The sequence below is a fragment of the Drosophila innubila genome, chromosome X (assembly GCF_004354385.1).
Source record: "Drosophila innubila isolate TH190305 chromosome X, UK_Dinn_1.0, whole genome shotgun sequence".
NCBI classification, from domain to species: domain Eukaryota; kingdom Metazoa; phylum Arthropoda; class Insecta; order Diptera; family Drosophilidae; genus Drosophila; species Drosophila innubila.
In genome coordinates this window covers 20,902,861-20,920,152 of record NC_047626.1, presented here as the reverse complement: position 1 = coordinate 20,920,152, position 17,292 = coordinate 20,902,861, and the positions used below count along the sequence as shown (strand labels likewise).

Here is a 17,292-nt window from a genome sequence, read left to right as displayed (position 1 = left end):
AATAAATTAGTTGCATCGCATGTTTAATGGCCATCAAAATCGTCATCGTAAACGTAATCACAAGCAATTTAGTTATACTTATTCAACGTAATCGCATTTGCTCATATTGTGACGTCACAAATGCAGACAGAAACTTCTGCCTAAGTTGACCTTTTGTTTGTATTTGATTAAGATTTCAAAATTAAATTTGAAAATGAAAACGAAACCAAAACCGAAACCGAAACCTGAAATCGAAATGCATTTTGATTGCGTTGATTTGAAAAACTAGCAAGCGATAAATTAATAAAAAATAATATAAAAGAAAAGTTGAACTGCACTAGTATTGTTGTTGTTTTCGTCACGGTTATCTAATGGTTTTTATATTTTGTGGCCATTAGCTCGTATCTATTTATTTTTAATACCTATTTAAACTCCATTTTTTATGCGCTTTTTGTATTTTTGTGTTGAATGAATGCGGCTGCGCAATGCCACCAACTTTGACTGCAATTATTGCAACAACAGCAACACCAGCAACATGAGTAGTGGCAACAACAACAACAACAACAACAATAACAACAACAATAAACGTCGCCATCGTTACCGTCTAAATGAATTCAATTAAAAATTCACAATCACCAATAAATAACTAACTCAAACGCTTGGCGGCATTTGCTTTGCCTTTGCTCGGACTTTAAGATACAAATGCAAAAAATTAAAATAAATGAGAAAACAACAACAAAAATGAAATAAACTAAAAAAAATAAATAAATTAGTGGCTTGCGACTATGTTGCACAGTGGGCTGATCTTGTGAGAGCATAAATTGTTTTTTTTTTTTGCAATATGCAGAAGGTTTTAAGCAGGGATTAAAACCGTTATCGAAACCGTAGCCTGTAAGCAGTATTAAATGATTTAAATTGGTAATCATAAAACAAAATTTTTTATTGTATTTTTATTTTTATCTCGAAACCGAAACATAAAAAAAATCGATTACCCTTTCGAAACCGAAAAACAAAGATTTTTCGTAACCGATCACCGAAACCCTTAACACAAACATAACATAGATTTGTTCCTATTTTTAAGGATAGACCCTTTCCGCGAGCAAATTTAGTTATTAACTGTGTATCAACTATATGAAATGTATTTCTAGTGAGATTTTCTCAAAAAATCCTATTAAAAATATTTTTTAATTACAAAAAAATGATTAAAAAATTGGGGAAAACGGAGAAAATGTGATTATTTTTTGGAAATTGAAGCGGTCTAAGATTCCTAAACTTAAATCTTGATTTAAGCATTTTTTTTTTCGAATAAAATTTAAAAAATTTTGATATTTGATCTAACTAAAATATTGTTGAGAAAAATCGTGCTTGACTCAAGTACATATTTACACTGAAAAAAAAGACCTAGTTCTAAAATCAAGAACATTCATCTTAAATATTTTGTTCTTAAAATCAGATTATTTTAAGACCAAATTACTAAAACTAAGATTATTAATCTAAAAAATCTTAAAATATTAATATGAGAATAAAAATCTTAAATTGTTAGGAAAGTATAAACAAGTAAATTTTCGTATCAAACAAATTGTGGCACCGTGGCGCTCTGGTTAGAGAGGCCGCTTCAGTTGTGAAGCAGTAAGCGTCGGTTCGAATCCCACTCGTATCAAATTAAAATAACATTTATAAAATTACTAAAACAGAATTAAATACAAATGTATTAAAATTTAAAAATAAAAAAAGTTATAAATATTAAAAATAATTTTTATTTATTTTATTTTTTAATTTTAATTTTATGAACATTTAATTTTAAAATAAGATCTTGGTCTTATTTGAAATGTTCTTAAAATCAAGATGTGTTCTCTTAATTTAAGAATTTTATGTTCTCGATGCATTTTTTAGACCAAAAATCTTAGTTCTGAGACCAAAATCTTGATTTTAGAACATTTTTTTTATCAGTGTAGTATTTCTGACGCCGAATTGGATTGGTTATATTCGGTATCACGAAGTTTTTTCTTTCCGTGTTAACAAATTGCATTTGTTGCACTGTGCGACCGAGCGAAAAACGCAAATCAAATGAAGGTAGTTAGTACTCAGCGTGCATAAAAGTGCGACTGTTGCGGTGAGCGTGGGAAAAATGTGATGGGGACCCGGTCTGACCACCGACGATGACTTTGACTGCGACGGAGACTGCGACTGCGACTGCAACTGCGTTGCCTGTTTCAGTTCTTATGGTCAATACATTTATTACTCATACGTCATGTGCTTGGTCAAAGAAATAAAAAAGCAAAACATGAGAGGACGGTCACTTCAACGACTTTATTGTTGTTGTTGTTGCTGCTGTCAGTGTTTATTTTTTTTTTTTAGGGTCAAAACACTTTTCAAAATCGAATGCAAATTTTTAGTAGTTCTGATTGAATGGACTGCGATGCGGATCTGTGCCGCCTTTGCTTTGGCTGCTGTTGTTGTTGTTGTTGTTGTTGCTGCTTTCAGCTCTTATTGTTTATGAATTTTATTATGATTTTGTGTGCTGGCCGAAAAGACTTATAGACTTTCATTGATGGAAACTTTCAAAAGCAAAATCAAGCCATTGGCTTCGGCCATCGAGAACGAGCCGCCGGGCAAAATGCGAACAGGTTTTTAAGTTTGAGTTTTATTTTGTTTTTTTCCCCATTTTTTTGCTTTTTTTTTTGCCAGATACGCAGATACATTTTGCAGATACTTCATTTCGTTAGACCGACAGTTAGCTGAGTGAGTGTGTTTGTGTGTGTGCTTGTGTGTGTGTGAATATGTTTCACAAGCCATCAGCAGAAGTACATAAATTACATTGGCAGTTTAACGACGACGTCGTCGTTGATTGTTGTTGAAATTGTCGCCTGATCGGTCGCCTTTATTGCCGGCATTGTTTGAGCCAGGCCTATTACAACTACCAGTACTATATGTATACTAGTCTTCTAAGATACCGAATATCATGGGCTCGTTCTGCGTCAGCTGCTGTCAATGTTGCGAAACGTGTCCACAATTCAGCTGAGTCCGGATTTATGCGTTTTAGCGAGCATATAATAGAAAATCTTGCGAAATCTATTTACGAGTAAATATACATAGTTTCGGATACACACACATATACATATATATAAATATATATGTATACAATACTTTAGCTAGTTGTATCTATAAATTGCATTGCAATTACAAACAAAGAGGAAAGCATTCAGGCAACAACAGCAACTGATGTCAATTGAAATGAATACCCCGCCATTCATTGGCTGAGGTTGAATGAGCTGAATTATCTAACACTCAGTCACACTCGATGTCACAAACTCGTCCATAAATCGCTGGCAAATTGTGGCAAACGGCTAACGGCAAACGAGAATCGAAGAGTTGTGTTATTAATTTATATTGCCGTTTTTTGTACTACAAATTCACTTTTATAATCATTTTCGAATCACTGAAATTGCTTCCTTTATTATTATTTATTATCATCTCAAATTAAGTGAACGGATCTCACTCAATTGCGCATATTGTTTATTTCTATTTATAGGTAATTTTCTCCTAAGTAATCCCAAGTTGTGTTTTATAGTTAAAACCGGAAGCTAAAAGCACGGCATTTAGCTGGAACTAATTATAAGCATAATTAACTAGTCAATAACTCATAATCTTAAGGTTGTTTGAGTGATTTTCTTAAATTGCTTGAACATTTTTCACTTTTAAGCTACAGAGCTGTATTATAACGAAACGAGAGTAGAGAAAGAAACACAGGGAAAGAGGGGGTGGGAGGAAGAGAGAGAGAGAGAGAGAGCGAAAAGTGTAGTCTTTTGAATGCTTTCCTCTTGAAGTTCTATAAAAAATTGTCAGAGTAAAATCGTATATATTTCAAATTAATAATCTCTGCATTATAAAGAATATCGACTATAGTCTATATGAAACTAAAATATAACATAGATATTTTTATATCTTATTGCTGTCGAATTGTTGAACAACTTATGCTTAATTTTTCGAAAACCTCAAGATAATGTATGTAGATAGCACTATATTTAAGATTAAACAAGGCTCATTAAAATAATTCATTCATCCTTTAATCTCTTTTATCATTTCACTCTTAAGCTTAAAATTATACTTTTTTTTTTTTATAATTTTTTGTTGTTAGTCTAAAATCTTATATAATTTATATTTAAAATAAATTTATATCAACTGCTGCTCTCCATAAAATAATTTAAATAGAAGAATTTTTTTTTAAGCAACAGCAATCAATATTGCTTTGAACTATCAAACAGTGAAGAATACAGTAAAATGTCATGTTATTAACGATAAACAACTATTGTTGATAAGCGAACTACAAATATTTGGAAGAAACAATGCAATATCAATAACTGTAGAGGTTTTCAAATCGTTATCATTAAGTACACACTCTTTTTTATTACTGTAGTTTCAAGTTAAATGTATATTTTTGTTTGCTTCCTTAGCAACTTCAGCAATTCATCAAGAATTTGGGGGTAATTATTGCTTATTATAAGTGTTTTTCCTTAAAAATTTAATATGCTTAACTGACTCGATCGTTATGTATTATAGAACTGTCCAATCATGTCGGTGGCTTTCGAAATGAAGTAATAATAATAAATCTTAAAGAACTGAAGAACATATCAGAGAAAAAGACACATAAAAGTATTTAAATGGCTGGAAATAATAATAATTCGTTGATTGGCAATAACAATTAATTAGAATTCCGTTAAATTCTGAAATTCTCTAGATTACGTATACGTTCGAGTATATATAGTTTGTAGCCAGAATTCTGTTGTAACTTGAACCTGCCACAAGTGAATCTTGATGTGGATTACTCATGCATACAATATGTATGTCAGGCAGTTGGGGTGTGGTTTTATATACACGTATGTATATAGTCAAGTAACCTTAGGTGAAATTATAAATGTAATGGCAAAAAGGCCGCCCGGTCTTGCCACCTGTTGCCAAATGCTGAAATGCTGTGACTGTGGCATCAAACCAGTTGCGAGAACCTTACAAGTTTCTGTGATGGTCTCAATAATAATAAAAAAAAAAAAAAAAAACAAACCGACGCTGAACACCGTTGAACGATGGACACTGTCGTTAGTGGACACTGTACAGTGAACATTGGACGGTGGACAGATAAAGTTGGATTGTCAATGCCTGAGAAATAGTTGCGCTATAGTTAGTTGCAAGAATATGGGTCGACGAGTCTTTCGATCGCGCCAACAACAACAAGAAACGAGAAAGTGCGACTCTCATAGCTAAATGGAGGCGTCTGTGCCTGTGTGTGTGTATCTGTGTGTGTGTATCTGTGTGCTTCTCTGTATCTAACGCTGTGAGCCACTTTACAAAGAAGATGAATATTTAATAAAAAGCGGTATTCGCCGTTAGCAGCATCAGCAACTTGAATGTCTCTTGGATTGCCTCTTACAAAGCAGCCAGAGGATCAAATCGCATCTTGGGGACCACCTAGAAATGATCTGGACAAAAGAAAACAATCTCGAACTGATTGTCTCCATTTGGTATCAAGCCTTAGCGTTCGATTTTGTCTTGCTTCAAGTGGAAGTTCAACTTAAGCAACTTATCTTTGAGATTTATTAAATAATTTGGAATTGGCTACATTTTAGTTTGACAAATTAAATGCATTAATTTATCTTTATTTTGGAAACAATAAAAGCATTAGCTTTTAAGGTTTGAATTCTATTACTGAGATACATATAGAAACGCTCTTTAAAGAGAAATGTTTGTTATAGTCTATTTTATTTTTTTCTTTAAATATCTGGAACCTGGGTTCTTAATGAAATATTACTTTGGATAATTTCACAAATTATTATATTTTAAAAGGCTTTCACAATTTATTATATTTATCTAAATATGTATTTTTTAATATATGTGTAAGTACATATTTTGGGCAACGTTACATTTTCATTTTAAATTTTTAAATAAAAGTAAAAAATAAGAATTAAATTTGTTCCTTTGTATATTTACAAATAAAATTTAAATTTGATATAAAATAAGAATTAAAATTTATTTAGTAATAAAAATCAAGAAATAACTTGCATGAGGTCCAGAACTCGAGCTAATTAACAACAAATCTTATTAGAGTAGAAAGTTCGCTAAACTCACAACTATGAAATAATTTTCAATTTACCATTTTAATTTTAAAAATTATGATTTTTCAATCCTTAGATTTTCTTCTAGTATTAACAAAAAGTTAAATTGGAAAGTATCTATTAAATTCAGGGAATGACACCTGAACCGTTAACCGAAACTAACCGTTTCATTTTTAGTACCGGAACTGAAACCGTAACCGAATGAAAATTCTCTGTCAAGAACCGAATACCGAAACGTTTGTACCGGTACGGTTGTGGTAAACCTGCTAGGTCAAAGAGTTGTCCATTTTCCAACTGTCATAACTTGACCAAAATTGAATACATTTTCAAACGGAATGTCATTTGGATCATGATTTGGCCTCTAAATTCATTTTGTATTCAATTTTTGTTCATTTAGAAAATTTTATTATTTTCGACCAAGATTCGATTTCGATGATAAGGGTCCCCCCTTTGAAATTTTAAAAATTCAAAATTTTAATTCTCAAGTTTTCACTTTTAATCAACTCCTTATATCGTAATTAGTATAAAACAACACTCTAAACTTGATTCTGAGACGTTTCATTTTTTTGTAAAAAATCATGAAGAATTTAACAAAAATTTGGACTTGTCAAGTGGCTGAATCCGCAGTCTGATCAACTTCAAACTGTCATATCTTGATCAAAACTAAACCGATTTTCACGCGGAATGTCATTCTGATCATGATTTGGCCCGTTAATTCTTTCTGGATTTATATTTTTAACATCTAGAAAATTTAAAATTTTTTCCGATTCTAAGCCATCTAACATCCAATTTTCCATACTTACCCCTTGACATTTTTTCAAAAACTTTGATCTCTTATAACTTCATCAAAAATTCACTGATTTTTAAGCGGAATGTCATTTTATTCATGATTTGGCCTCTAAATTTTTTCTGCATTTATATTTTTAACATCTAGAAAATTTGAAATTTTTTCCGATTCTAAGCCATCTAACATCCAATTTTCCATACTTACCCCTTGACATTTTTTCAAAAACTTTAATCTCTTATAACTTCATCAAAAACTAACTGATTTTTAAGCGGAATGTCATTTTGATCATGATTTGGCCTCTTAATTGATTCAGCATTTAAATTTATATCATCTAGAAAATTTAATATTTTTTTACTCCTTTTTTACCTATTTATTTTGATACCATATTTATTTTAACACGACATCTTAACATTTAAAAATGTTTTAAATTTATTTGTTGTACCGTTACGTACCGGTACTGATACCGAAACCGAAAGAAAAAAGCTGAAATAGAACCTTTTAGTAATTTCGGGACGTACCGAAACCGTAACCTATATTTGTTTCGGTTTGATTCCCTGATTAAATTAAAGTTTTGTTTGCGTAAATTAGTTTAAGATGTAATTAACAAATATCACTGCGGCCGCATTAAGAGGTTTTTTTTTGTTGTTTGATACATGAATTTAAAATTTTGAAATTGAAACTCATCGATTATTTGATTTGATTTAATTCGCAGCTGAAGGTGGCAAGAGTGGACGTTGAGGATGTCTGGTGCTACACACATGGCTCTGCCGGCGCATGCCGTGGTGCCTGGGTGCATGGGTCCAGCACCTGGTTCAGCAGCAGCTCCGTCGGCTCCCTCGGCTGCCCCGCCTGCCATTGGCCTGCCATTGGGGAAGCGGGGACACAAGCGTTCCGTGTCGCTGGAGAATAATGCGCCGCTGGCGTTGCGCAGTACGCCGAGTCTGGGCAGCATGGGGCAGACAGCATTGGGATCACCGCTGTTGCAAGTGCCGACCACACATGGAGGACTGCATACCGGCACACTGAAGTCACGCCAGGAGCAGCGACGTCTCAGTCAGAAGTTTGGCAGTCACAGCAATCTGGATGAGGATGCAATCACGGCGCCACAAATGCGCAGCAAGTTCCAAAACATTCGGCAAATGTTCGAGCTGAGCCGCAGCTGTGTGGCCAGTGCCGGGGAGCTGGGCGATAGCAAGGGGGCCGAGGAGGCGCTGCAATCGCTGCCGGCAATGCTCAACGGCAACCAGCCGACGCAGTCGCTCCGCCGGACCACGCCCATTGCTGCCGGAAGCCGGCTGGCCATTAGCGAACAGCAGCTGCAACAGCAGCCGGGCGAGGTCATGGAACAGGTGAGGCATTAAGCATTTGGCATTTGGCATTTAGTATTTAACAATGGGCGTTACATGAATAGGTGTGTTAGTGGGTTGGGCGCACTTGATCTTGATTGATGTCGCTTTAATTTACCTTTCCTTTACCTGCAGCACAATGGAGGTGGCAACTTTCTGCGACCGATTGCCTTCAAGCCCATTCCCTTTGAGCCAGACTATCGCATTGCCTCCCAGCATCCCAATCATCATCATCATCATCATCAACAACATCAACAACATCAACAGCAGCAGCTCCTGCAGCAGCAGCAGCAACAGACGGCGGGACAGCAACCGGTGCCGGGAGAGCGTTACGGCTACGGATCGACGCCTTCCCTGGTGCCACTTTCCACGGCAGCGACACACAAGTTTGGCAGTGAGTTAAAAACTTTCCATTTCCAAATTGTAAAACAGCCCACAAGAGGTGTAGCAAACCCTATAAAGTATATAAATAATAGATACACAGAAAAAAATCCTGGATTAATCCAATGCGGTATCAGAAGTACGGTAATCCCGGATTTTTTTAATCCAAATACGAAAATACTTAAGTCAATTAATTTTTTTTTCAAAAATACTTTCATTTTCGGGTTTCTGTTATATTTTATTTTCTGTTAAGATCATATCATTTAGGCATCTTTGACTTTTTAATATTGTTGCCATTTCATCTCTATATAATCTCAATTTTAAACGTAAATTTTTAAAATGATTTTTTTTTCGATGTACATTGTACACTCATTAAAGTAAGTTCTTCCATAATTTTGTTTTCTTCAAATGTATTTAGATTTCTTGAAAATTTCAAAGTTGCAAGTAAATAAATCATTTGAAAGTCCTTTAATTTATTCAAAATTTTCGCAAAGCAATAAATTCTTAAAAATAATTAATACATTGTAAACTTACAGAATATTTTTATCCACAACGAATCTTAATCCAAATACTAAAATACTTAAGTCAAGCAAGTTTATTTTCAACAATATTTTCATTTTCGGGTTTCTGTTATATTTTTTTGTCTGTTAAGATTATATAATTAGACATCTTTGACTTTTTAATATTGTTGCCATTTCATCTCCATATAATCTCAATTTTACAATAATATCCTGAATTTTAAACTTGAGTTTTAGAATGATTTTTTTTCGGTGTAAACTGTACAATCATAAAAGTAAGTTCTGCTTGAATTTTAAACTTGAATTTTAAAATGATTTTTTTTTTCGATGAACACTGTACACTCATAAAACTAAGTTCTTCCATAATTATTTTTTCTTCAAATGTATTCAACTTATTAAATATCGTATTTAGATTTCTTGAAAATTTCAAAGTTGCAAATAAATAAATCATTTGGAAGTCCTTTAATTTATTCAAAATTTTCGTAAAGCAATAAATTCTTAAAAATATTTAATACATTGTAAACTTACAGAATATTTTTATTCAGAACGATTATTTAGAAAACTCTAATTGATATAATTTTAAATTTTTTACATTAATAATAATAGTTTTGTGCGGAATTTGTTAATAACGACTAAAATACAGTCTACCTTCTGCACATTGATTCATTAAGTTATGCTTTATTTATGTCCATTAGAGTGGGTCAATTTGTATGGAGTAAAAAAATGCATTAAGCAGTTATCAAAATAGTAATCTACAATGAATTCTAAGAAGAATTGCTCAAGAAATATCGAGCTAGAACTTTTTAACATACATGTTATAAACATAAGTGTTATTTATTTGGTTACTTGTTTGTTAGGTGCAACTTACCACAAAAAAAAACCCCAGATAGAGCCCTATTTATGATGAATTTAGAAGTACAAATTGTTTTTATCGGACAAGTAGAACGGCAGTAATAGCATAGTTTTAATATAATTAAATTAAAAAAAGCGCCTAAAAGCAGGCAGTAGTTTTTATATTGTTGAAACAGACAGTTACCCATATAAAATACACGTAAACTTTTTCTTAAAAAGTGGAAGCTCAATATTAATTTTAGACCCATAGTTTCTTGGGCAATTCTTTTTAGAATTCAGTGTAGATGACGATTTTAATAACTGCATAATGCATTTATTTACTCCATACAAATTGAACCACTCTAATGTCCATTCTCTAAGAACGATAATGTTGATTGCAACATTCACCTTTCTTTCGTTTCTTGCCAGGCACAACGGATCTGCGTCATTTGGCGGCACGTCGTCGTGGCCATCGAGTTGTACAACGCAGCAGCAATGAGGATGGTCTTGGACTTGGCCTTGGACTGGAGTGTCTGTCTGGCCATGATAGACCCGACGGCGCCAGCAGGTTGGCTTTGTTAGCCCAAAACCAAGAGAAGACAATTTGTTAAATCTTCCTTTTTGTTCCTTGTACCATTCACAGCAAAAGCAGCGTTGCGGCAGCTGGCAGCGATCTGACACCTTCACCCTCGGACTCTGGCATATCGGAGCTGGAGGCAGCGCTCAAGGATCGCGACTCGGAGCTGTCGTATCTGCGACAGGCAATGGAACAGAATGAGAAAGTAATTTTCAGAGTCCAAAAGGTTAAATAACAAATACACCATCCCGACAGCCTCACTGATAGCCTCTTCCGCTTTGTCGCATTCCCTTGACTCTCTTACAGGATAAGGAAGTTTACTGGGAGCACGAGACGCAGCGCCTGAAGCTCTTCTATGAGAGCCAGCAGCGCGAGTATCAGCTAAAGTTCAAGAAAATGGAACAATTGATGGCCCTTCAACAGTTCCAGCTGAAACAGCACAAACTCCGCCAATCCGAGCAGCTTCAAAAGTTGCAACAGCAACTCGACCTCACCAGGTGCAACAACAAGAGCCTCAAGAACTCTGAACAGCAACTGCAGAGCTCCACCCTGGAACTCAATCAGCAGCTGACCGAGGCACATCAATCGATAGCTGCACTGCGTGTCCAGCTGGAAGACAGCGAGTGGAAGGTGTGTGAGCGTAACGGGGAGATAGCTTTACTCAAGACGCAGCTCAAGGAGGCGCATGTAAGTTCAGCTACACTGAGAAAAAAATGTTCTAAAATTAAGATTTTTGAAACTTGAAACTAAGAATTTGCGTCGAGAACATATATTTCTTAAATTAAGAAAACACATCTTTGTTTTAAGAACATTTCAAACAAGACCAAATTCTTATTTTAAACATAAATGTTCTTAAAACTAAAGTCAATATATTAAAAAAATAAATATTATTTTTAAATTTATAATTTTTTTATTTTTTTATTTATTTTTAGCAATTTAGCAATTTTATCCTAAATACATTCACATTTCAAATATTGAATTTTATTATAGAATTTAAAAATATATTTAATTTCTGTATATATTTTGCGGTTATAAGGAGATTGTGAAAAATCCACAACAAAATTATAATTATTCTTAAATTTATAATTTTTAAATGTTTTAAATTTTGATTTATATACATTTTATTCTGACTAGGTAATTTCATAAATGTTATACTATTTTGTTCCAAATGAAATAGTACATATTTATACCTACCAAATAATTTAAGATTTTTATTCTTGCATTAAGAACTTTGATTTATAGAATTTTCATTAATTTGGTGACATGAGAACTTTTTATACAATCAGTGTCTTTTCAAAATTTAATATTGTGGATTTTTCACAATCTCCTACTGAACGCAAAATGTATACAGAAAAGAAATCTTTTTTAAATTCTAGGATAAAATTCGTTAATTGAAATGTGTTTGTATTTAGAATAAAAACGCTAACCATATTGGTTAAATAAACCAAAAAAATTGTGCTCAAGTACACCATTTTTATAGGAACACTGATCAACAAAATATTTGCTAGCTTTTAAAAAAATTAAAAAAAAAAAAATATAAAAAAACTATTTTTTAACTTTTTCAGCTTGAAATCAATATGAAGGATCATGCAATTGTTAGTTTGAGGCACAGCAATAACATTAACAGCAGCAACAACAACAACAATAATAATAATAATAACAACAACAACAACAACAACTGTAAGACAAACACATGCCAAAGTCAACCAAAGCCGCAGGCGGAAGAACAGCAACAGCAACAACAGCAATATTTACAACAGCAACAGCAGCATAAACAACAGCAACAACAACAACAACAGCCACAACAAGAGCAACAACAACAGCAGCAACAACAACAGGCACAACAACAGCAACAGGCACAACAACAGCAATATTTACAACAGCAACAGCAACAACACCAACAGCAGCATCAACAACAGCTACAACAGCAGCCACAACAAGAGCAACAACAACAGCAACAACAACAGCAGCAACAACAACAACAACAGGCACAACAACAGCAATCTTTACAACAGCAACAGCAACAACACCAACAGCAGCATAAAAAACAGCATCAACAACAAATGCAGCAGCAGCAGCAACACCAACAACAACAGCAGCAATTGCTTCAACAACAGCAACAACAGCAACACCAACAACAGGAGGAATCAGAGCAACAGTTGCAGCAGCTTAACAAGATCATTGCACTAAAGGATCAGGTGATTGGAGCACTGACCAATGAGTTGGCCAAGCTGCGCAAGGAGCTCTCCGATCTGGCCATTGCACATGAGTATGGCGAGGAGCCGTGTGGCCGTTACACGCGTCTCAGGCAGCAGCTCGACAATTTGAACGAGATCTGCCAGAAGACGCGCAAATACACGGCACAAGCATCGCAGGTGACGAAACCAAATGTGGCAACGATGCCGCAACATCAACTGGACGCCATCATTGAGCGGCTGCAACTGAATCAGGGCCAGCCGGCGCAACAGACGCTAGATACCCTCATCGAGGAGTCCACCACATATGCCGAAGACATTGCCAAGCTGCGCGAAAAGCTCGATGATTTTCGCATCAATCTCGAGCTGGAGAAGCGTCAATGGTGCGCCGAGAAGGACAAGGTACTTAGCTATCAGAAGCAGCTCCAGGCACACTACATTCACATGTATCAGAAGCTGCGTTGCCTGGACAATGCCACCACCAATGCAACTCCACCTGTTGCGGTTGCATCCGCTATGGAGGTCACCAATCTGAGCTGAGCTGGAAGTCCCAGTATTCTGGAGCTGTATGCTCCCTGTGAGGCTTCCCTAAATGCACTTTTATTACACATGCTGCTCATCCATTATCTACATTTAAATAAGTGTATTTCTCATATTCATGACAAAGTTATAAGTCACTTTAAGATATTCTCAAACTGTCATCTGTTGCTAAATATGCATTTTAATTTGCCTAACTAATGACCTTATTTCTCATGCACATGTTAAAGTTATCAGCTACTTTAGCAGGCTGTCCACCTGTCTTGAAAATTTAAAAGCTTACTTTTGTTCTTATAAATCACAAATTCACAGAAACATTTCAATAATTTTTTTGAGTTTTTGAAAACCAGAAGAAAGTAGATGAAAATTGTAAGGCTATTAAGTATTTATACTTAACTGGACTTTAGCACAGATCTGTTCACATGTTAACGTTCTTTTATAAAGTTGAACACACTAATCAATTCGAATATTTCCGAATTTACCAGCTAATTTATAAATGAGATTCGCTTATCTCATAAACTTCCGCCACAAATCATTTTGTGTCTAGGCCGTTTTAATGCGCTAATATAATCAGTTGGTGCTGCCAGATCAGTCATATGGCAACGAATCTGGCAATCTTAAAATATACTTAAAAATTTTAATAAATTCCAAATTTAAATTGCGAATCTCCCCGATAAAAGTAGTAAATGTTTCTAAAAGTGCAGCAATATTGCTTTCATCTATGATTGAGAAACAACAAAAAATAATTATTATTTTTATATATTTTTACAAAATATACACACTATATATTACTTGTTTTTTATATTTAATATCTATAATTTATTAAATGTAATTAAACAAGAATCAAAAAAAAATAAATTTGAAAAAATGAGTTGAGAAAAAAAAGACATTTGTGATTTTTCAGACGAGTATATGAAGATGTATTTTATATATATAAAAAATTATATATATATGTATCGTTCCATTATGTAAATGAAATAAACAAAAATTATTTTTATTTATAATGACAATTATTCATAGTCAAGAATAATGACTCAACTGGGCGCTATAAATAATAATAAAAAAAAAATTCTTTAAATATAATATATAATAATGTTTTTCAATTTCTGTTTAGTAAAAGTATATATATATATATGGTAGTATTAATGCAGAGTTGTTTAAAGCTCGTTGTAGGCATTTATGAAAAGGTAAAAAAAATTTTGTTAATTAAAGTACAATTAATGAATCCATTCAATACACACGCACACACACATTCATACACAGAGACAAACAGACCTTAATTATGTGACTTATATATGTATATGTATATGCTATAAACCAATATGCTAGGCACACTCCTCGACATAAGTGGCAGGAAAGATGCCAATTTGATTGCGCAAGGCGCCGAGCCACCATCCATCATCCTGTTTGGCATGAACTTCGATGACATCGCCGGGATTTAGTTCGAGTTCGTCATAAAGTTTTGGTGTATAGCTATAGAGGGCCTTGCAGCGTCCAAGGATCTGACAGTGTCCACCATTCTTGGAGCTGCCTTGTGAGCTCATCGATGAACTCTGAATTTCCTGCGCATTTTGATAGAAATTCTGCTGTGTCGGTTGCGGCTCAGCCTCATCCTCATCCTGGGAGCTGAACTCGTCAAAGTCCGAGTCCTGCTGATTGGAGCCACCGTCCGCCTGGCCACGATCCCCTGTCGTCTGTCCCCCGGACAGCGTCTTTGACTTGGCCGACGTTGTCATTGTTGTTGTCGTCGTCGTTGTCGTCGCCAGCGATGCATTTGTTGTCGAGATTATCTTTGGTTGACTGGTAAATGTTTCAATATTGCTCTTGCTCCGATTGAAATGCTTGAGCAGCCCCGATGTGGGAGCGGCCACAACGCTAATATTGGCACAGGAGCTATTGCTCTGACTTTGCATCTGCGAATAATCGTCCTCATCGGCCGCCGCATCGCTGGCATCCTGTGAGAGCAACGTCGTCGAGTGTGGCATCTTATCATTGTTCTTCAGCCAGTTGGGTACCTTGAGGATGCTCTGCTGCAGTCCAGTGCGATCGCGTGTGATCTAAGCAAGAAATTTGAGAGATTAGTCAATATCTTGGAGAACAGCCCAAGTCACAGTCTTACCTGTATGTGCTGCGCCAGCGGATGTGTCGTACGCGGCTTGTGATCCAGTTCGAGCAAGGCCGAGTGCAGCTTGAGACGCGCCCCCTCCAAATAAGTCAGCATGGAGCGAATCTGAGAAATTGAAAGTAAAGATTAGCCCATCGTTTACACACAAAAAGAAGCTTTGGTTACTAAGGTCGAGTGTGCTCGACAGCAGAATTCTCGGTACACATGTTGAATTAAGGGCAATCAATTATAAATTATATACAAAATATTTTACAAATTAATATTGATATGCCGTAGAAATAGACATACATCTAAGAACGCTCTAGTCGAGAGTGCACGACTGTGTGGTACCCTGTGCTCAGGCCCTGAAATACCATAATGAATGACAAATTTGTTTAAAGCTACGTGCATATTATTTCTTCCGGATAATATTTTCAGATAGAAACAAATTTAAGTGTCAACTTACTTTCTTTCTTGTACAAAATGTGTACCTTTTTTCTCAGTTTAAGCAATTACAAAATATATATATATATATTTTTAGAAAATTTGAAAGATACAGTGTAAAAACAGCGAAAAATGCTTATATGGGGTTTTAAATTATTTTTGGAAGTCGTTTTAAAAATTTTACAGCTTAAGCTTAATATTAAGTCTTTGAAATGTAGGTTTTTATACGCTACTGATGATGATTAAGAATATTTAAAATTTTGAAGTCTCTAGCTCTTATGGTCTCTGAGATCGACGCGTTCAAACAGACGGACAAACGGACAGACAGACGGATATGGCCCATTTTTAATGGGCTCAGGGTATAATAAATTAGAGTACTCACATGGTATAGCTTATCGGTAATGTTCTGATGCTCCTGGTTGTTGAGCGACTGCGATAGTCCACGTAGTCCATCTCTGGAACGACGCTCCCGTTCCAGATCCGTCTTGACCAGTTGGAGCAACTTGATCAGCGAATGCTTGCGACGCTCACGGTTCATGGCCAGCGTGGTGTGCTCACAGTAGAAGTCGGGCAAGAGCTGTTCACTGGGACCCTCCGAGTTGCGGCGAATGTTGCGGACAACCTGCAAATCCTTGGCCACATTGCAGGCATCCAGCTGCGGTTGCAGACAGCTGGTCAGGCTGCCCAGTATGGGATTCATGTCGGAGATAAGGCGGGCATATTGTTGCACAAAATTATGCATGTTGCCCAAACGCTGCTGTTCGCTGCTCTGCAACTGCGATGATCCTCGAAGTACGGCCATCTCCCAGTCGACCCGGGCCCTTTCGGCACGCACACAGAGCGTGTAGTACTCGACATCCGCTCGCTTGACAGCCTCCTCGGCCTTTTTGCGTTTGTTGTCCAACTTGACGCAGTCCTTCTCTGCGGATTTGAGTTCCTTCTCGGCAGCCAGCTTATTGGGACCTTGATGCAGCAATGCTATCGATGGTGACTTCTGTATGCGCACGTCCAGCATCGCATCCTGCAACTTCTCATTCTCCCTCGCCGCTGTATGAGATGCCTTCTTGGCCTTCGCCTCGCTCACCCGCCATTCGCTCAGCACACGTGCCGCCTTGTCCACATTGCTTTCGACCTAGTCCCGTTGAGAATTCATTAGTTACCATATTATATATAGACAAGTATATCATTTTAATCAAATTACCGCTTTGCGCGCCTTGTGATGATTGTCGACGACCGTCTTGAGCGGCTTGACCAACTCATCGGTTAGCGAGGCCGCCATTTGGCGATGAATGTCACTGCGACTTTCCATCTCAGTAGCAACACCACGCCAGGCATCGGCCACACTACCGGGTATCTCCCGTCCGGCTTTGTTCAGTTTATTGGCCAACTTCGAGAGCGACTTGGAGTAGATCAGCTCCGAGTCAGCGCTAGAGACGAGGGGAGAGAGGTGTTAAAGATAAGATTATAAGAATAGTTTTAACAAATA

At 35.9% G+C, this 17,292-nt stretch overlaps 2 protein-coding genes across 6 annotated transcripts in view; one reads left to right on the top strand and one right to left on the bottom strand.

Annotated features, from left to right (window-relative positions):
* LOC117793837 (GATA zinc finger domain-containing protein 10) overlaps nucleotides 1-13,876 on the top strand; it is a 21,363-nt gene extending 7,487 nt beyond the window's left edge. The window contains exons 2-8 of the mRNA XM_034634259.1: nucleotides 7,586-8,222; nucleotides 8,355-8,613; nucleotides 10,379-10,517; nucleotides 10,593-10,731; nucleotides 10,833-11,213; nucleotides 12,092-12,382; nucleotides 12,644-13,876. Coding sequence (XP_034490150.1) covers nucleotides 7,614-8,222; nucleotides 8,355-8,613; nucleotides 10,379-10,517; nucleotides 10,593-10,731; nucleotides 10,833-11,213; nucleotides 12,092-12,382; nucleotides 12,644-13,261 — 2,436 coding nt within the window. The 5' untranslated portion in view covers nucleotides 7,586-7,613 and the 3' untranslated portion in view covers nucleotides 13,262-13,876. The remainder of the gene's footprint in view (nucleotides 1-7,585; nucleotides 8,223-8,354; nucleotides 8,614-10,378; nucleotides 10,518-10,592; nucleotides 10,732-10,832; nucleotides 11,214-12,091; nucleotides 12,383-12,643) is intronic.
* Nucleotides 13,877-14,229: 353 nt separating this feature from the next.
* Nucleotides 14,230-17,292, bottom strand: part of LOC117781723 (nostrin) — a 31,890-nt gene continuing 28,827 nt past the window's right edge. For all 5 annotated transcript variants that reach the window (XM_034618561.1, XM_034618554.1, XM_034618566.1 and 2 more), the window contains 4 exons: nucleotides 17,008-17,233; nucleotides 16,189-16,938; nucleotides 15,378-15,488; nucleotides 14,230-15,315 (listed from right to left, as the gene is read on the bottom strand). In XM_034618561.1, the coding sequence (XP_034474452.1) occupies nucleotides 14,584-15,315; nucleotides 15,378-15,488; nucleotides 16,189-16,938; nucleotides 17,008-17,233 (1,819 nt within the window). In that variant the 3' untranslated portion in view covers nucleotides 14,230-14,583. The remainder of the gene's footprint in view (nucleotides 15,316-15,377; nucleotides 15,489-16,188; nucleotides 16,939-17,007; nucleotides 17,234-17,292) is intronic.